The sequence below is a fragment of the Gadus macrocephalus genome, chromosome 1, assembly GCF_031168955.1.
Source record: "Gadus macrocephalus chromosome 1, ASM3116895v1".
NCBI classification, from domain to species: Eukaryota; Metazoa; Chordata; class Actinopteri; order Gadiformes; family Gadidae; genus Gadus; species Gadus macrocephalus.
The window spans coordinates 4,716,450-4,737,268 of NC_082382.1; the positions used below are offsets into that span (position 1 = coordinate 4,716,450).

At 46.9% G+C, this 20,819-nt stretch overlaps 2 protein-coding genes across 5 annotated transcripts; one reads left to right on the forward strand and one right to left on the reverse strand.

Moving 5' to 3' along the window:
* The first annotated feature begins 1,044 nt into the window (after positions 1–1,044).
* On the forward strand, positions 1,045–15,317 carry LOC132466400 (casein kinase II subunit alpha). Of its 2 annotated transcripts, none has more exons than XM_060063645.1 (13): positions 1,045–1,198; positions 3,673–3,948; positions 4,337–4,448; positions 4,533–4,634; positions 5,825–5,875; positions 5,995–6,054; positions 6,168–6,251; positions 11,887–11,997; positions 12,136–12,237; positions 12,361–12,461; positions 12,914–13,062; positions 13,147–13,236; positions 13,744–15,317. In XM_060063645.1, the coding sequence occupies exons 2-13, from the start codon at positions 3,848–3,850 to the stop codon at positions 13,860–13,862; spliced, it is 1,182 nt and encodes a 393-aa protein (XP_059919628.1). In that variant the 5' UTR covers positions 1,045–1,198; positions 3,673–3,847; the 3' UTR covers positions 13,863–15,317. The 2 variants fall into 2 exon arrangements, with proteins under 2 accessions (XP_059919628.1, XP_059919636.1); XM_060063653.1 differs by having other exon boundaries at positions 13,762–15,317.
* On the reverse strand, positions 14,935–20,636 carry slc2a10 (solute carrier family 2 member 10). Of its 3 annotated transcripts, XM_060063622.1 has the most exons (7): positions 20,200–20,636; positions 20,059–20,118; positions 19,144–19,226; positions 17,511–18,788; positions 17,287–17,409; positions 16,969–17,104; positions 14,935–15,877 (listed from the first exon to the last, which is right to left on the reverse strand). In XM_060063622.1, exons 3-7 carry the CDS (start codon positions 19,145–19,147, stop codon positions 15,781–15,783), a joined length of 1,638 nt encoding a protein of 545 aa, XP_059919605.1. In that variant the 5' UTR covers positions 19,148–19,226; positions 20,059–20,118; positions 20,200–20,636; the 3' UTR covers positions 14,935–15,780. The 3 variants fall into 3 exon arrangements, with proteins under 3 accessions (XP_059919605.1, XP_059919596.1, XP_059919615.1); XM_060063613.1 differs by lacking the exon at positions 20,059–20,118 and having other exon boundaries at positions 20,200–20,635; XM_060063632.1 differs by lacking the exon at positions 20,059–20,118 and having other exon boundaries at positions 17,511–18,660; positions 20,200–20,632.
* Positions 20,637–20,819: the final 183 nt, after the last annotated feature.

The window sequence follows — 20,819 nt, forward strand, 5'->3', positions numbered from 1 at the left end:
GCCCTACGATCGCGTACGTCAGGCCTATTCATCTAGCGGCCCGTGGGCCAAATGCGACCCCTCTTAATTTTTTTCTGGCCCGCAAGAGGTTGCATGCAAAAAATAAATAAAATAAAGGAGAAACATAGTTGCATGCAAATCTGGTTTCTGTGTGTAGCCGGTGATACTAGCCAGTATCAGTACCCCACAATCAGGAACTGGCATCACTTATTAGCTTTTCTTATATGAATGCCATCAGAACAAGGGCACGTTGCTCCATGACCTATGAGAAGCTGCATGAGTGTCTCAGGATGAGCCAAACTAGGCAAACAAGGCAGTGCAATCTTTCTCACTGACTCACTGGCTCAAAATGTCTCATATACTCTGTTTTATGATGATTCAAACAACATTGTTGAATTCTAAATACGTGTCCAAAATATGTGAGAACAATATCTTTTATAATGATACAATTAAAAGTGAAGACGGAAGGAATGCGTCTGACGAGTTTATTCCATGTAGTAGTACTATATATATTAAGTTAACACTAAGTACGATTTATTTGTAGCGATTCATTCACATAGTTTTACTCTGTGGCCCATGAACCCCCAGTGGTTTTCCTTTTCGGCCCACTTGTTAAGGAGGTTGAATAGCCCTGGCCTACTATGCCGATCGCCGGCCCTGCACACACACACGCACACGCACGCACACAAACAATCTGTTAAAACTTACAACTCTCTCACATGTAAGCAAACAAGTATATTAGATTAGTTCATCAGACAAATTATTTATTAAAAAAACATATGAAGGCTGCATCATTTTGAGTTTGGCTTAAGAAATAGTGTGAGTTTCATTGAGTTTGGGTATTTAATTATATTTGCTAAACGACATTAATTCTGATCTGAATGTGCTTATTCAACAATTTATTTATTATTCTTAGTTTTGCATTTTTGTAGTCTGCAACATGAGTAATCGTCTTTCACGCCTGCATTGATATTACCTCCAAATTTAAAATGTAAAAAACGTAACCAACTCCCAGAATAACGCTGATGCATGCCTCCATCGACCTGTCCAACCGACGGCGGGTCACAGGGGGCGCTGGTCGGATATCTGGACGGAGTGACAACATCGACCGCACGGCGCTTCACCGGCGAGAGGACCGCTTGTTGTTAGCTTGTTACAGCTCTCGACGAGATTGTCCATCATTCAATTGATACAGGGGGTATGTGTTTTTATTCACTGATTAACCTTCTTAAACGTCACCACTGATTCTTAAGTAAATATAATATCTGAAAGCGTTAATACCTAACTCGGCTAAGGAGCTAGCTGATATTAGCTTCAGTGTGCTAGCGGTTCAGCGCATTATGCTACCAGGTTATAGCATTATGCTACCTGGTTATAGCAATATGGTACCTGGTTATAGCATTATGCCCACTGGTTATAGCATTATGTTACCTGGTTATAGCATTATGGTACCTGGTCATAGCATTATGGTACATGCTTATAACATCGGATCGCTAGATCTTTTGCCGCAGTTACTTGTTTTTGCGAGCGTAAGCTGAGCTAGTTAGCTTGAATTGCTACAGACCGTCTTAGTGTGGACCGGGTCTTCAGAGGGCTGACGTTGGTGCATGAAGGGAAGATTGAAGTGGGTGAGCGATAGCTCTGCCCACTCGTCAAAGAAATTATACGTTAGTCGGTTTCGCTCACAATATAATGTTAACGACCCTTCTCTGTACTCGTGCGGTCAATCTTGCCATGATGCTGTACCTATAGTCTGATGGTACCTCGCCGCTCCGGTCCTTTGGACATGAGGCTGTACCTATAGTCTGAATATACCTTTACGCTCCGGTCCTTTGGACATGAGCCTTTACCTATAGTCTGATGGTAGGTATCTAACCGTTCCGGTCCTTTGGACATGAGTCTTTACCTATAGTCTGATGGTACCTAACCGTTCCGGTCCTTTGGGCATGAGGCTATACCTATATTCTGATGGTACCTCAACGTTCCGGTCCTTTGGACATGAGGCTGTACCTATAGTATCATGGTGCCTCACCGTTCAGGTGAGTGGACATGAGGCTGTACCTAAACTCTGATGGTACCTCACCGTTCAGGTCATCTGGACATGAGGCTATACCTACAGTCTGATGGTACCTCACCCTTCCACCTAACCTTACTAGCTGTAGCCTCGTACTACCATTCATTGCTAATCCGTCCAACTGATATTTTAATCGATCTGTTAATTTAACCATGGGAATTGATTGAACTATGGCAATCGATTGACCTGCGAGCAGGGACAACATACAGTACGATTTACCCGTTTGTCTCGGTGACCTATCGTGAAAGAACATCATTCTCATTGACCAATCCATGCCTTGCATATTGCCACATGTTGTGATATCATTGCATATCATGATGTAATATTTTTTCGGTAAAAGGCTATTGGTGAGTATGGTACCAATAACGTGCTAAATGCACCGTGAACAAGAACATGCAACAACACTGTTTAAGTGAGATTCCAGGGTTATGGATGTGACATTTCTGCTCAAATTGACTGCCGTAATTTCTCAGACTATTGGTTCAGAATAAATGAAACCATTCACATGTCACTTTATATGGACAGTGTAGGCGCCCCCTATAATTCTGAATTCGAACAACGGCATGGCAAATATTATGCGTTATGGTTGTGACATGAAATGGACTGGCTTTTCTGAAGACCGACAGAATGCAAACTCAATTTTTACAGCAGATGCGCAAAGACGGATGTCTACAAAGTACGGCAGTATTACTTAACACCATGGATGTGACATTCTCCCGTTATGGATGTGACATGTCTGAAATAGCTGACCATAGACTACAAGAAACCAGTGAAACATCACAATATCAAGTTGAATTGTCGTTCTATGAAAACATCAGCAGAGGGTGTCAATAATGATTCACTGCCCAGCATTACAGACTGAAACAGTGTCCAGTGAGCCTTTACTAGAAACTATGCAATATGCATTGATTACAATATGTTTGATTTACTGCATCCTTCATTATAGCTGCAGAAAAGACGAAATTTCTGAAATATAGTGATCAGATAAATTATCTTAAACAAAATGGACACCCAAGTGATGCATGTCAAAGTGGTTTTGCGTTCATGTTAACTTTGTTTGCATACTGAGGTTGACATAAGCTTGGAAATGCTCTGAAGTATCTCTCACAAATTGAAAACTAGTCCCTTCCAACAGGTGGCGTGGCTTTCTGGTAATTGATGAGGTTAATACAATTAAATGACTGCATGCTTGTCCTTTCTCCATGTTTGAAAAATGCAAATGACTTGGTATGGTTGTACAATTGTAAGGCTGATATCATGGCTGGTATTATTCTTATTGAGTGATACATCGCCAGATCATCTTATATATAGGCTTATATTTTGAACAGCAATTTTAGATGTGTATAGCTCTTCCAATTTCAACTGCAGTTTGACTGGACTGTACTAGCCTTGGTCATTAACTGTACTTTAATCCACCAGTTATTGGGTTTAATAAAGGCCAAACCAATTTAGAGGACTTTTAAACACCAAGAAAACATATCAACTTTAAATATATACCCGTCAAAATTACAATTTTTGGTCTGTTTAGGTTCAGTTGGCTTGGAATTTGAATTTCTTTACCTGCTAATCCTTTATTTATGTGTTCCCTTCTCCGTCAGCTGTCCCAAGGTGCCCACGGTCCCGCCCCCCCGCCCCACCCTTGGCATAGGCCTCCCTTTTCTACTCCTCTCAACACCCTTGAGGTTCAGAGCCCCTCTCCCCCTCGCCCTTGCCCCTACCTCCCCTCCGACCTCAAGACACTGAGGCCGCCAGACTGCAGCCAAGCTGTCTGACATGTCTGGACCGGTTCCGAGCCGGGCCCGCGTGTACACGGAGGTCAACACACACCGGCCCAGGGAGTATTGGGACTACGAGTCCCACGTGGTGGAATGGGGGTGAGTCCTAGTGCCCCCACCCCCCTTTAACTTGCACTTACTTAGTAGTATCTCAGTTAGAGCTGGTTGACTGGTAACCGGAAGGCTGCTAGTTTGATACCCTTCTCCTCGTAGTGTGTCGAGGTGTCCCTGAGCAAGACGCCTCACCCTGACTGCTCCTGACGAGCTGGCTGTCGCCCTGCGTGGTTGACTCCGCCGTCGGTGTGTGTGAATGTCTGAATGAATGGGTGAATGTTTTGGGAGATCAATGGGTGAAAGTGCTTTGTTCTGAGTGGCCACTGGTTAGAAAAGCGCTTTATAAATGAAGTCTATTTACCATTTAGTGCCATCTGCCAATCTTAAAGCATATGGTTGGTTTTTCCACTTAATGTTGCTTTGGATGCTTCAGGAATCAGGATGACTTTCAGCTGGTGAGGAAGCTGGGCCGGGGAAAGTACAGTGAGGTCTTTGAGGCGGTCAACATCACCAACAACGAGAAGGTGGTGGTGAAGATCCTCAAGGTATGGGGAATACTCTGGCAAACCAGTGCTTCTTGGATGCAACTTGTGTCCTTCGCAGCTAAAGGCTCTTATCGTTCTCCATAGCCGGTGAAGAAAAAGAAAATCAAGCGGGAGATCAAAATCCTGGAGAACCTTCGGGGAGGCCCCAACATCATCTCTCTCATTGATATCGTGAAAGATCCCGTGGTAAGTCATGTCCGTTGTCTTGTTTGCTCAGTGTTTTGGCATGATCCTGTCCATATATCCGGACTAACTAAAGCTGCATTTCAACAATATTGATGTCTAACAATCCTGTACTAGACGTAAGTATTGAGTAACACCACTGTACCAATAGCATAGCAAGCTCTCCACCAGTACATGCTCATCGGTGTCACTGTGGAAATATCTCTGTGTAAGTACAAAGCTATGTTTATTGGCTTTCAGTCCCATATCTACACAGGGTTCAATGGTAAAATGTCACGTTAGGGCGTCCTTTGGTTCGCTCAGCTTGGTTCCTTTTCATATTGCAATTTTCGCAACAGTCCCTGAATTTGTCAACAAACCCACATGTGTGCAAAGAACGTTCGATAATTTGTCAAAAAGATCTGGGGCGGGGTAAAGCGTTAAATAAAAGAAAGGGGCTAAGCGCCGGTGAAAGTAAACAATCATGGATATCCAGCGTGATATACATTGATCTGCGGACCGGTCCAACTCCTTCTCCCTCATCCGTGCCGTCTCCTCTTTGATGAGCCACGACTCATTTTCACCCGACGGTCCGACAATGTGCTGCTAATCTCGGGAGTTGCTGCTAATCAAGCAATAATTCCCATAATGTGTGCAGCTGTGCCTGTGTCAACCACGAAGGGCGTCAGCCAGCTCATCAGGAACAGTCGGGGATCGAACTAGCAACCTTATGGTTACCAGCCAACCCGCTCTACATCCTGAGCTACTGTCGGCAGATTTTCAATCTTTTGATGCATCCATCTTTTGGAGCAGTTACATTTCTTTCCGTGGGATTCATTATTTCTGGAGTTGAGGCCATCCTTAAAATGGCCTCAACTCCAGAAATGCGTTAGTTGTTTGAAGAGTAAAAAAAAAACCTCAAGTTTACATCCGGCAGGTTGGTCGGAGTAAAGGGGAAAAAATATATATATTTGGGTCGTTCCTAAATGGACAGGGTCCGTCGGGTTACGTAAACAGAAATGTATTAATGTTAATTGCTACTGACAATCTTTATTGTTGAACCCTTTACCCTGTATAGTAGGGATCCCTTGGCATACTGCATCAGCCCAGTAGGCCCGCTGTAAGGGGCCAGATGCAGTGCAGTAGACTTGAGTATTTAGCCAGCTTTAGTGTTTAATGTAAACCCAACTGTATTTCTTTGTATTTGTGTTTAGTCCCGCACTCCAGCATTGGTTTTTGAACACGTCAACAACACAGACTTCAAGGTGAGAATCCACTTTTTTAAAATATTCCTTCTCGTATACACTTTGTAGTGTATGTTATTTTATTATATATTATCACTGCTTCAGGAAATGACCAAGCCTATCCATTGTCTTTTCCCTAGCAACTGTATCAGACCTTGACCGACTATGACATCCGGTTTTACATGTATGAGATCCTCAAGGTGGGGCCCTAACACCGTCACCTATCAATGCTATTCAAAGTCTCTGAGCGGTCATACATTTTCAGTGATAGACACAGAATTCCACTTTTTATTTGTGCTTGCCTCCTATACAGGCCCTGGACTACTGCCACAGCATGGGAATAATGCACCGGGACGTCAAGCCTCACAACGTGATGATTGACCACGAGCATCGCAAGGTGAGGCCCCATGCACTATGCTAGGAGCTCAAGCCTTATCTCATACATGTATAAAGTGGGCTACACCCTGATAATTGTCCAGTCGATCGTCCTTCCTCGTACCTTGAGTACCTATCACCAGGCCTATTTCAAGGTTTTTCTCTGAAAAGAACGTACCCAAAGTAAATGGAGGATCTCCGCAACTGCAAGGGCTGTAATATGAAATAATGGTAACAATGACGTGATGGAAAACAATGGAAATGATGGCGTTATCAACAAAGGTTAAGGAAAGAAGGCATGAAGGTCAGGAGATCTGACTTTCAGAATTGGGCCACTGTGTTTACAATCAATGATGGTTTCTGAGGAAATGGGTTAATTGCCATGAGAACAGAGGTCCTTATACGCCATCTAATGGGCATATGGTGTATATGCCAGTGTTTGGCTTGGTGTCATTTAATTATATTCGCCCAGACCTTCAATTTAGGCCCCGTCCACACGAAGCCGAAACAGGCGAAACCGTTACGGTTTCGATCTATCCGGTTTCGCAGTATCTCCGTAAAGACGGAGTCATGCGAAACCGGGTAGATCTGTAGAAACGCTGTAGTACACATTCCAGGCCCATAAGGGGCGCTGCTTCTGCTACAGAAATCCTTGCTGTTGTGAGTACTGAGAGTCCGCGGGCTTAACAGTCATTGGCTAGAGGGTCGAGGGGTGGGGCGATGACGTCATGGTTTACGGTTTCAGTCGGTTTCAGGCGTCCACACGAATCCAAAACGAAACCGGGTAGATTTGAAACCACCTCCTAGGGTGGTTTCAGAAGTTTGCGGTTTCGGTCAGCGGATTCACCGGCTTCGTGTGGACGGAAGGCCGAAACGTACAAGACCTTTGCGGTTTCGCCATGAAATCGGCTTCGCGTGGACGGGGTTCTAAGTTGTCAAGTGTCAAAATTGTACAATTGGTTCCCAAGAGATCTACCTGCAGTACTTCACTTTATTGGTGTCAAAGTTGACTCAGGTTCTCATAGTGTTTCCCATACATAGACCATTGTGTCTATGTATCCCACTCTCTTCATCTCATGGGCCCACCACCTGTGGGAAGACCCGTTGGGGTCGGGTGCGCAGCCACATGGGTGGCAGCGAAGGTCAGGGGTCTCGACGGACCAGACCCGGGCGGCAGAAGCTGGCTCTGGGGACGTGGAACGTCACCTCGCTGTGGGGAAAGGAACCGGAGCTTGTGAGGGAGGTGGAGCGCTATCAGTTAGATCGGGTGGGGCTTACCTCCACGCACAGTCTCAGCTCTGGTACCGTACTCCTGGATAAGGGTTGGACTCTATTCTTCTCCGGAGTTGCCAAGGGCGTGAGGCGCCGGGCGGGTGTGGGGATACTCATAAATCCCCGGCTGAGCGCCGCAGTGTTGGAGTTTACCCCGGTAGACGAGAGGGTCGCCTCCCTGCGCCTAAGGGTTGTAGGGGGGAAAACTCTGACTGTTGTTTGTGCGTATGCACCAAACAGCAGCTCAGATTACTCGGCCTTCTTGGAGACCCTGAATGGAGTCCTGTATGGGGCTCCAGTAGGGGACTCCGTAGTTCTGCTGGGTGACTTCAACGCCCACGTGGGCAACGATGGAGACACCTGGAGAGGCGTGGTGGGGAGGAACGGCCTCCCTGATCTAAACCCGAGCGGTCGTTTGTTATTGGACTTCTGTGCTAGTCATGGATTATCCATAACAAACACCATGTTCGAACATAAGGGTGCTCAAGTGTACCTGGTACCAGAGTACCCTAGGCCGAAGATCAATGATCGATTTTGTGATCGTGTCATCTGATCTGAGGCCGCATGTTTTGGACACTCGGGTAAAGAGAGGGGCGGAACTGTCAACCGACCACCATCTGGTTGTGAGTTGGAACAGGGAATGGGGGAAATTTCCGGATGGACCTGGTAAGCCCAAACGCGTAGTGCGGGTGAACTGGGAACGTCTGGAGGAGGCCCCCGTCCTAGGTATCTTCAACTCACACCTCCGGCGGAGCTTTTCTAGCATTCCTGTGGAGGTTGGGGGCATTGAGCCGGAGTGGGCGGTGTTCAAAGCCTCCATTGCTGAAGCTGCGGTGGCTAGCTGTGGCCTCAGGGTCTTAGGCTCCTCAAGGGGCGGTAACCCTCGGACACCGTGGTGGACACCGGTGGTCAGGGAAGCCGTCCGATTGAAGAAGGAGGCCTTCCGGGATATGATATCCTGGAGGACTCCTGACTCGGTTGCAGGGTACCGACAGGCCCGAAGGGCTGCAGCTGCTGCCGTGTCGGAGGCTAAGCAGCGGGTGTGGGAGAATTTCGGAGAGGCCATGGAGAAGGACTTTCGGTCGGCACCAAAGTGTTTCTGGAAGACTATCCGGCACCTCAGGAGGGGGAAACGGGGAACCGTCCAAGCTGTGTACAGTAAGGATGGGACTCTGTTGACCTCAACTGAGGAGGTCGTCGGACGTTGGAAGGAACACTTTGAGGAACTCCTGAATCCGAATAACACGCCCCCTATGTTGGAGGCAGAGCTCGAGGTTGATGGTGTTTCGTCGTCAATTTCCCTGGTGGAGGTCACTGAGGTAGTCAAACATCTCCGCAGTGGCAAAGCCCCAGGGATTGATGAGATCCAGCCAGAAATGCTAAAGGCTCTGGGTGTTGAGGGGCTGTCATGGTTGACACGCCTATTCAACATCGCGTGGGAGTCGGGTACAGTGCCAAAGGAGTGGCAAACCGGGGTGGTGGTTCCCCTGTTCAAAAAGGGGGACCAGAGAGTGTGTGCCAATTACCGGGGTATCACACTTCTCAGCCTCCCTGGTAAAGTCTACTCCAAGGTGCTGGAAAGGAGGGTTCGGCCGATCGTCGAACCTCAGATTGAAGAGGAACAATGCGGTTTTCGCCCCGGACGTGGAACTACGGACCAGCTCTTCACTCTCGCAAGGATCCTGGAGGGGGCCTGGGAGTATGCCCATCCGGTCTACATGTGTTTTGTGGATCTGGAGAAGGCGTATGACCGGGTCCCCCGGGAGAAACTGTGGGAGGTGCTGCGGGAGTATGGGATAAGGGGGTCTATCCTCAGGGCCATCCAATCCCTGTACTCCCAAATCGAGAGCTGTGTTTGCGTCCTCGGCAGCCAGTCAGTTTCGTTCTCGGTGGGTGCTGGGCTCCGCCTGGGCTGCGCCTTGTCACCAATCCTGTTTGTGATATACATGGACAGGATATCGAGGCGTAGTCGTGGTGGGGAGGGGTTGCAGTTCGGTGGTCTGAGGATCTCGTCACTGCTTTTTGCAGATGATGTGGTCCTCATGGGATCATCGGCCTGTGACCTTCAGCACTCACTGGATCGGCTGGCGGCCGAGTGTGAAGCGGCTGGGATGAGGATCAGCACCGCTAAATCTGAGGCCATGACTCTTAGCAGGAAACCGATGGATTGCTTACTCCGGGTAGGAAATGAGTCCTTAGCCCAAGTGAAGGAGTTCAAGTACCTCGGGGTCTGTTTCGCGAGTGAGGGTACTATGGAACGTGAGATTGGCCGGAGAATCGGAGCAGCGGGGGCGGTATTGCGTTCGCTTTACCGCACCGTTGTAACGAAAAGAGAGCTGAGCCGCAAGGCAAAGCTCTCGATCTACCGGTCGATCTTCGTTCCTATCCTCACCTATGGTCATGAGGGCTGGGTGATGACCGAAAGGACGAGATCGCGGGTACAAGCGGCCGAGATGAGTTTTCTCAGAAGGGTGGCTGGCGTCTCCCTTAGGGATAGGGTGAGAAGCTCAGCCATCCGTGAGGAACTCGGATTAGAGCCGCTGCTCCTTTACTTAGAAAGGAGTCAGCTGAGGTGGTTCGGGCATCTGGTAAGGATGCCCACTGGGCGCCTTCCTTGGGAGGTGTTTCAGGCACGTCCAGTGGGGAGGAGACCTCGGGGAAGACCCAGGACTAGGTGGAGAGATTATATCTCAACACTGGCCTGGGAACGCCTCGGGATCCCCCCGTCAGAGTTGGTCAATGTGGCCCGGGAAAGGGAAGTCTGGGGCCCCCTGCTTGAGCTGCTCCCCCCGCGACCCGACCCCGGATAAGCGGAAGAAAATGAGATGGGAAATGAGATGAGACCATTGTGTGGCGCGGCGCCACAGAATCAACATCGAGCGCTTTTTGTATTAAAAAAAAATAATACATATATTTTTTTTTTTCAATAACGCGATTTGGAAATCTAAAAATCGTTCCGTCCATTCATCTCTGCATAGCACTCGTTCTCCCTGTCATTCACACACACTAGGGCTGTGACGATACACAAATTCACGATTCGGTTTGTATCACGATTTTTGACCCACGGTTCGATACATCCCACGATTCTTTTAAATTTAAAAAGCATTTTATTTAAACAACACTTAAATACCAATTATCTTAATGTAACATTTAATAACAAATAATTTGGAACACTGAACAGATTTGAACCGAAAGAATACTATTAAAGTATAGCTAAATTAATAAAGAAATAACCAAAGATTGCAGTTGGAGGATGCTTTTTGCTGGTAGACATAATAGGGCCCCTTTACCTGTTCGGTTGGTTTATTCAAATATCCTTATTAGCGCTTCTTATTAGGCTATGTAGCTTAAATAATGACATAATCAGGCCGTATAGAATGCAACATGTTTAATAGCCTAACTTTCAATAGATGAGGAAAAACATGAACGTCGCAATAACGAGGCATAGTGTTACGAGTAGCATATGTGTGTGCGGGAGAATGGCAGTGTGCGGATGCGTGTGTGAGTGACGTCAGCGAGTGAGTGGACGAGCGAGGAGAGCGAGCGGTAGCGCGTGTGTCTAGTGAAGAAGCGAACGAGTCCGGTAGAATAAAGTAGCCTACCCATCCTGTCAATAATCGGTGGCCGCTTCATTCCGACCTATAAGCAGACAAACTGCCAGTCAAATCACACAAAACAATAGAGACAGGATCACACAGGCAATTTTTTCGCGCTTGGCCCACTCTGGATAGTCGTTCATATCGAATATGAGGACTTCGACGGCTGTGGAGAAATGCAATCCTCCGTAGCCACGGAGAGCTGTGATCACAGAGAGAGGGCATCTCGTCACATATTTACGGCATCGATAGGAGGGGGCGCTGTCAGCAGACTATTATTTAGACAAATTATTAGCAAATTTCAATCGGACAATTTGACCGAAGAGTTAGAAAGGGCATATCGCGCTTCTGCCTTCTCACACCGCGAGACAGGTTCGTGGCTTTGAGTATCGCGATTTTCGGTTTGATACGCGTATCGTTACAGCCCTAACACACACACACACACGTAGCGAGAGCCACGATACGCTAACACATGAACCCACCGATGTCACCCGTCGCTTAGCAACCGGACAAGAAAAAACTCTTAATAATATATGAATAATGAAGAGGTTAATAAAAATCAAAAATGTTATGCCCTGAATGTTGTATTTTCCCAGTGGTATTGGATATCTTTATTTTTCAAGGTATTGTATCGCAGTTTCATGACAACACTAGGGGGAGATGGACCGTCACCCCCTAACCCAGCAAATGGACAAAATAATATTCTAAAATAGGCTATGTTAGCTTTAACAAAGATGTTCATATAGGGGTTGGGCCTAAAACTGTTGCTCCCTTGTGGTTTTTGTGCAGCTGCGCCTCATAGACTGGGGTTTGGCCGAGTTCTACCACCCCGGACAGGAGTACAACGTCAGAGTGGCCTCCCGCTACTTCAAAGGACCCGAGCTTCTGGTGGACTATCAGGTACCAGCACAACAACCAGCCAATCAAATGTCATCTTGAGTCATCCAATCACAGCCGCAGAACATGCAAACAACCTAGAAGTTTTGCAAATCCAGCTTCTTATGCCACTTTCTGATGCCACTTTCTGGTGTTGTTCAGATGTACGACTACAGTCTGGACATGTGGAGCTTGGGCTGCATGCTGGCCAGCATGATCTTCAGGAAGGAGCCCTTCTTTCATGGTCACGACAACTATGATCAGGTAGGCTGTGGGTCATCATCCAATGAAACCTTTTTATTCAATTCAAAATAATGAAAGATGCACGTGTTTGAGGTGGTCATTTTTTTTTTACCGTATATATTGTATGCATGTTATTTCCATCAGTTGGTGAGAATAGCCAAAGTACTGGGTACTGAAGACCTGTACGACTACATAGACAAGTACAACATTGAGCTGGAGCCGCGCTTCAACGACATCCTTGGCAGGTAGGGAGTTAATTTGATTTTACAACTGTCCACTGTTAACCTGGTGAGGGGAGAGGTGGTTTCTTTCCACTCCTTTGGTGTGTGTGTGTGTGTGTGTGTGTGTGTGTGTGTGTGTGTGTGTGTGTGTGTGTGTGTGTGTGTGTGTGTGTGTGTGTGTGTGTGTGTGTGTGTGTGTGTGTGTGTGTGTGTGTGTGTGTGTGTGTGTGTGTGTCGTATGCATACATAAAGATTTGGTCCCATATGGTCATGTGCACTGATTCTAGAAACAGTCCGACGTGGTCATGATGTTTAAAGCCCAGCCTGTCCCCAGACATTCCTGTAGATGAGATGTGATCCTGGTGTTTTTAAACCTGCCCCTCAGAAGACCCCGTAGTTGAGATGTGATCCTGATGGTGTCAGATGAGATGTGATCCTGATGGTGTTCTAAAGTCATGTCCCCCCCCCCCCCTCAGACACTCCCGTAAGCGGTGGGAGCGCTTCGTCCACAGTGAGAACCAACACCTGGTCAGCCCCGAGGCGCTGGACTTCCTGGACAAGCTTCTGCGCTACGACCACCAGGCCAGGCTGACGGCCCGCGAGGCCATGGACCACCCCTACTTCTGTACGTCCGCCGCGAGGGGCCTGAGCATGTAGCGGTAGGCCGCAGCCTCATGGCCTGTACTGACTGGGTCTGTTTCCCTTTCAGTCCCGATCGTGAAGGACCAAGCTCGCATGGCGGGCTCTGCTAACTTGCCCGGTGGGATCCCAGCCGTCAGCACGGCCAACATGATGACTGGTGAGGCACACGCTGCACACACACCTCGGGGGTCGCTCAGGAGACCTACTATGGGGGGGACACGGGTACCAGGCACATGCGGTCAGTCAACTGGTCATTTTGGTCATGCTCCCTGTGGGGGTTCAGTGTGTGTTTGCTCCACCCTCACCCAGGTATCTCTGGTTCATAGTGTGTTTGCTCTACCCTCAGCCAGCTATCTCTGGTTCATAGTGTGTCTGCTCCACCCTCACCCAGGTATCTGGTTCATAGTGTGTCTGCTCCACCCTCACCCAGGTATCTGGTTCATAGTGTGTCTGCTCCACCCTCAACCAGGTATCTGGTTCATAGTGTGTCTGCTCCACCCTCACCCAGGTATCTGGTTCATAGTGTGTCTGCTCCACCCTCACCCAGGTATCTGGTTCATAGTGTGTCTGCTCCACCCTCACCCAGGTATCTGGTTCATAGTGTGTCTGCTCCACCCTCACCCAGGTATCTGGTTCATAGTGTGTCTGCTCCACCCTCACCCAGGTATCTCTGCCCTACCAGCCTCCACTGCCCTGGGCCCTCTCTCTGGCTCGCCCGTCTTGTCCGCTGCCAACAACTCCCTGAGCGCCGCCGTGCCCGCCGCCGCCGCCGCCCCCCAGTGAGGAGGCCCCCGGCGCCCCCCAGAGGAGGCCCCCGGCGCCCCCCCAGTGAGGAGGCCCCCGGCGCCCCCCAGAGGAGGCCCCCGGCGCCCCCCAGTGAGGAGGCCGCCGCCGCCCCCCATGGAGGAGGCTCCCGGGGCCCCACGCCACTGATGAATCATTGGGTCCGCCCCCTTGCCAGGGGCCCTGGGATACCTCGCTGCTCTGGGTGGTGTCTGTTGTGATGTTTCCTTCATCCCTCCCTTCCACCACGGTGGATCAACGTTTTGATCTGATGAATGTTTGTAATGTAAGTAACACCAACGTTCGGCCTGCCTTCCACCATTGTTCCACACGTGTGTGCGTGTCTAAAGGATAGCGTCTGTTTTCTTTTTGTCAGGTGTTCCAACATTAGATGAATAATAAACGAATGAAGATGGGATTCAAGCAAAAAATATATAATTATGCAGTTAACCTTCAGTATTGAGCTATCTCCCCCCCCCCCCCCCCCAACACACACTCTTTATTTTCCAGATTATTAATGACCATTTAGTCCCTAAAGGCGCATAGTCGAGAGGTTAGCCCACCGGACCAAAACGTATCGTCCTGATACAGTTTACTGATAAACCAAGCTTGAGGCGTCTGCTCCAGTGCGGGCCTAGCGGGGGGCTCCAGGAGACCGTCCCGGGGTTACTCCAGTGTCTGGTGCTGCTCTCGTGCTCCCCTTACACGGGGTCACTAGATGTTGCACTGGGTAACACATTGCCTCGGCTGATAAAACTGTTACGTCTTGCCTTTCTACTAAATAAGATGTAACCAGTTTTTTGATATAACCTTTTATTTTTTTACCCAGCACACCTGTACTGACGTAGGTTAAGTTCCCATTTGTTTTCCATTCAGAGAGCCGGTCGGTCGTGTCCACGTATTTGTTAAGCCCCGTTAATCTTGTTTTTATGTTTCATGTTCCACTTTCCTTTGCCCTCAAGCTATTCTCGGGTTGCTTTCCTCCAAATTCACCACGTACCCAAAAGTTTACTTCACCTCACACGGAAAAAGAAGACTAACCAAAACCTAAGGTTTGTTTTTGCGAGAAAGAGTTGCAAATGAAGGATGACTGACACTGGTAGTTTTCTTTAGAGGGGGTCCCTCATTCTGTTCATCTGGCTAGGTTTTTCTTTCATTAGATATGTTTGTATATCCAACAAACATCAACTAGCTTTCGCTGACAAGAAGCGTTGACCAGGAACACACGTACACACGTTTAGTGCCAGATTCAGAGTGAGAGTTGTAGGCAATGTTGTACATATGAATCTTTTTCCTTTCAGAAAACTCAAAATGCTACCAGTTCTATGTATACATTGGCTTATTAACTGAGCTGTACAAGTCCTGACATCACTGTATATATTTTTATGTCCTTATTTAGATTACTAGTATTTGAAAACATTTGTGTAAATAAACACACGTTTTATTTATCCGGTATACGACTGTCTGCTTTATTACGTCCATCAAATGACACAGGAGAAGTGCAGGAGAAAAAATAAAAAAATTGATTTAACAGAGACCTCAGTTACCCTACTAAAGAAATAATGTTTTGGAACTCGAGCATGCGTTGAAGTAGGTTGTGAGTGTTTTTAACATTGTTTTATTTTATGATGTTAAGGCATCCTCCCACATGAAAATATGACCACAGATCCACCAATACTTGGTTTGTACCTGTAATATTTAGACATAAATAACATCCAGTGTGATAACAGTCAATTATATGCCAAAGCCTTCTCGTTCAGCCTTGATAATAACACGTTGAGGTACATAACATCTTGATTGTTCAGTGAAATTGCAGCCTTCAACGATTGTCCTTCGACATGCTTCTACCCCATCCTAGCTTAGTTGGAACATTCAATAGAAGAGTCTCCCATTGAAATAAGGCATTTCCCTGTGGAGGTCAGTTTGTGTCGCTGTGTTGACACTCCACTCTCTGGTACTTCACCCTGGCAGTTCTCCTTCTCAGACTGCTGCAGCATGCCTTATCACTGTGTACCCTGCAAAACAAAACATTTATAGTTCACTTTTATTACACGTGGTTAGGCAGACTCCTGTGTAGAGTTGTGGGTTGGCAATGCTCTTGAGTGGTTTAGATTTGAGTTCTAAACACTCAACTGCAAATTAAAGAGTTACATTTTACTGTCTTCTGGGATATTACACATTGAAATTAGATGTGATATTAGGGTATGATTGAACAAAGCAGGGAGCATTTATTTATCTTTGTGGTTCCCTCTTGAAATGTAAAGGAGTTGGCCAGTTTGTTGAGACCCCAGTTGACCTTGTCTATGTTGAGTCTAATTGTAAAATCGTTTTTTTGTTTAACTCACCCTCTCTCGTGTTGTAGTTGCGATCAGAAATTAGGCCGGTGGGGATTAATTGAAATCTATTATATTCCAAACAAGTATTTAGCAGCTCCCATAGCTATACCTTTGTTTGGTCCAGTCCAAGTAAGTTCATATTAATTCCCCAAGCTAGGTAACTTTCTCCAATTGGGCCCACAAGCCAACCAGACCACACGTTTACTAGCCACTGTGCTCACAGGCTTAGAGACTGAGAAACATTTTTACAATTCTGAGCTCAAATGGTGGCTGCTTCGGCTACTGAGCAAGGTTAAACTTGGGCGTGTTAACTGACTGTTAACCACTGCACATGCTCACAGACCTGGGGAATGAGAGGCGAGCAGTTAAACGTCCTGGTCATTAGCACGCTGGTGAATTTTGGTTCTAAACTGGATATATTTTCCTTCAACCCTTGGGAGCTGATTTGGAGAGAGTCCAACTTCTGCAAAACATGAAGTTATCCCCCACAATATAATATATTTCTAAATGTACACACAGAATCGGAAGAACCTTGTGGATTTGTTAGTTTGCGGGTACTATTGGAGGAAACAACCTCGCCAGGGCAGTTAGTATGCAATGATTTGTGTTGGACAAACCAATATATAGCTTTGATAGCTAAGGGGGTAGTAACCCTTGAATATAAAGGACGTCAAAGGGTAGCCAACTGTCCGTTTTCGGAACACGCCGGCAATTCAAGAATCCACCCGGGCTCTTGACAAACAGGTCAAATCCTTAAACTGGAAACGTACCTGCTTGTGCTAAGTTCTTCATCTATCTGCTCCAGAGTCTTCCCCATGGTCTCAGGAAGCATACAGTAGAAGAAAATACCTGCGGCTACACATGTTGTACCATACAAAAGAAACGTGCCTGAAAGTCCAATCGCATCTGTTGAGGAAATGCACAGTTCAAGTGACGGCCAAGAATGAATGAAAGCTTCCAACCTGACTTTTACAGATGATGCTGGCTTTAAATGTACTATACAAGGAGCAAAGCTAATTTGAATTCAGCATTTGGCAAACCAAGCTGGGAAATGTATTGCATGTCTGTAGCAAAGCCTACTTACTTACCAATAACATGCAAAAAAGAGCAGGTGACCAACAGGTGTGTGGCCCAATTGAAGCAGTTGGTGAATGCAAACGCCCTTCCCCTGACTCCCACAGGAAAGATCTCACTCAGGACTAGCCAGGTTACTGTAGAAAGCGGAAGAAATGGGATTATGATCTCTTACACAGTTATCTCCTACACAAATATATAATTATTTCAGTGTAATGCATTTCAAAAGAACACATACTGGGTCCAAATCCAATAGAGTAGGCACCGACTGAGGCGAAGATACAGATGAGAATGATCCAGTTAACCACCGTTCCCTGGACACCAGGTGTAGACGGCAACACAGAGGACGCATTGGCGGGGTAAACAGAATTATCTGATCCAATCTCGTTGATCTCTGACAAATCAAAAAGTCTGCGATGCTCTCCAAGAGACTTGTTCGACGCTGTCGGATCAGCATGTGGCAAACTGGGCAGAGATGTGTGGTTGGCACCCGGGGTGTTTACCACACACGCACCGCTAGCGCTGAGGGCCGCCTGTCCACCGAGGAGCACAACGGTGAGAAGACCCGCAGCCATGAAGGCACATCCACCGATGAGAAGAGGCCTGCGGCCCACCCGGTCGGAGAGCACCATGGAGGTTAGGGTGGCGAGCACCTTGACCAGCCCCAAGCCGACAGACGCCAGCACTGCCGAGGCGTCGCCATGGAAGCCCAGCGAGTGGAAGATGGTGGAGGCGTAGAGCAAGATGTTGGGTTGGCCGCTGAGCTGCTGGAAGACCACCAACCCCAGGCCGATGGCGGTACGGCGTCTCATGTTGTCCCTGCTCTGAAACAGGTACATCACGCTGAGCTGCTTGTCCGGTCTGGTGCCGCCGACTGGCGCCTCGTCTGCTGCTGGACTTTGAACGAGACTCATGGGCTTTCTCTCCGTCTGAAAACCATCCCTGTTAACGTTACATCCATCAGCATTGGCCGGAAGAGTGCATATACAAACAAACTGTGCCAACGTCGGTGCCAGGGCTATTCCAAACATAAGCCTCCAGCCTCTAGGGGTGTCGGAGAGGAGGTAGTTTGTGGCGTAGGCTGCCAGGATGCCCACGGTGATACCAGCTTCGTACAGAGTCACCAGCAGCCCCCGGCGGTCCGGGGAGACCATCTCGGACACAAAGATGCAGCAGGACATGGAGGAGACACACATCCCAAAGCCCACTGTGATGCGGCCCACCACCAGGCCCCCGTAGGAGTCACTGAGCACCACCAGGCTGCCCGCCGTGATCAGCGCGTTACTGAGGAGCATGGAGGTTCTGCGTCCGCATCGGTCAATCAGGCAGCCCCCCACGATGGAGGCCATCAATCCTCCCACCAGCAAGGCACTGACCAGGGCTTCCTGCTGGGCACACAGGAGTCCAAACTCAGCCTTGAGCTGGAGCAGGGCTCCTGAGATGATGCCCAGCTCATAGCCAAAGACCAGGCCGCCGAGGATGGACACCGTGCTGGTCAGCAACAAGAGGGGACAACCTGAGACGACAGAGATTTAATCATGATTATCGTGTTGACATACAAGACAGTGGCACTCAATTGGTTCAATCAGTACAAAACGTACAGTCAAAGTAAAAAGCTATCGTATGTTTGTTAGAAGAGTTATGCAAGCTATCGGATCTCGGTTTGCACCTGTGACACGCAAACTCGGTTTAGAAATATGCTGAAGAGTCAGCTTAAACTTCCATCAAATACACCCCAAATACTGTTGTTTCACTAACCTGAAAACATTATGCTTCTGTAAAATACGAAGAATTTACAGCAACACATTTTTAACATCTAAATCACAGAGGCTGTACAGACGTTTTCAAACTGAAAAATATCGGAAACCTACCCATTGTTCATGACACCATTCAGGAAACAACGATTAAATCCAATGTAGTTCAACTTGTTCCTCTTCAGTTTAACAAAGGTTGTCTGTGCAAAACAAGGAACAGGACAACAAAAAATTTAAACTGAATGGAACGATGGCGTCTGTGCCCTCGTCACCCAGAGAGCCTTGTGTCCAGCTGTGCCCAGCAGACACGATCAGAGAACACAAGAACCCATTGGAAGCCCGTAGCCATGACAACCGTCCTGATTGCCATGATTTCATTAGCGGGACCACTTCAGGGACAACACTCCTGTCCTCGGCTTAGATTTGCAAACATCCTTGTTGGACTTGACGGGATATGGCTATATTATCATTCAATTTTACGGATGTTTTTAGGCATGTAATGTATAAAATAGACAATAAATAGTTTGGTAAAATTTGCCTTATGTTAAAATATTTTATCACCTGATGAATCCATATGGCATTTTGAATCCAAAAGGCAATCAAAGATAAATAAATAACTTATTTATCCCAAAGGAAGTTTAATTCTTTCAGAAGCAGACCAGATACAATAAGCAGATAAACTATAAATAGGCCTAATATAATTGGGAAAATGCTATGCTACATAATTCAAGTAGAGACGATCAATAAGATAACAAGATATGATACCTTGATACCAACTGTATAGGGCTAATTTATTTAATTGCATATATATATATATATATATATAGACATACATACCATACCTACACACACACACACACACACACACACACACACACACACACACACAGCATTTATCATTTAATCTACCAAAATGTATAGCTTAGGCTATATATCATTTTCAGGCTACAAAATAACAATTGTTAAAATATTTATGAATTGTTTCTTATCATTTCTTATAAGTGGTAACTTTCTTCAGAAGGAGAAACATACCTCCACCTTGTGGCATCAGTCGTGACGTCTTATTCTGCTTTCCCTTTGCAGTTTAATAAACTAAATCAAGACCATTGTAAATAATTAAATCTACAGAAATGTCAGTAAATGTTTGATAAAGAAGTGTTGTGAAATGTTTACCGTTTCCCATGCAGAGGTTGTAGTGGGAACATGGCTCCATGGCGGGTAGGAACAATTCATTAGGCTCGATGCTGGTTTCATTCACCCGTTATACCGGAGGTCTGTGCACGGTCAGTGGCTGTATCTCCATATCTCCAAGCTTAAAGAACGAACTATGATTATGATTATGATGATTATGATGTCGATCAGAACTCGTCAGCCCACCGCTGTATTCCAGACGCCTCCCGCTGCGCTTATCGGGTCTGCTGCCCGGAGCTTCCTTCTCCTACGTGGCAGACTACTGTCTCAAGTTTCAGAAGAAACCATATCGAAGTTTCACGACAGTAGCCTTGTAGCAGATCAGAAAACCTCAGCAAACACGACCTCAAACCCAGCTGATACAACCTTTTCATTTTGAGGTGGCAGCCTAGTATGGATGCTAGAACTAATAAATTACGTAATAACTTATGTTAATATTATTACACCACATGCTCAACTGTTTGTATTAATATTTCAACACATGAAGGTAGTTCTATTCGGGAAACATGTTGTTATGCTTATTTAAGTGTAACGTTAGCCTTCCATCATAATTTTAACTTGATGGATACCATATTAGAAGTGTATTTTTACTTTGCTACATA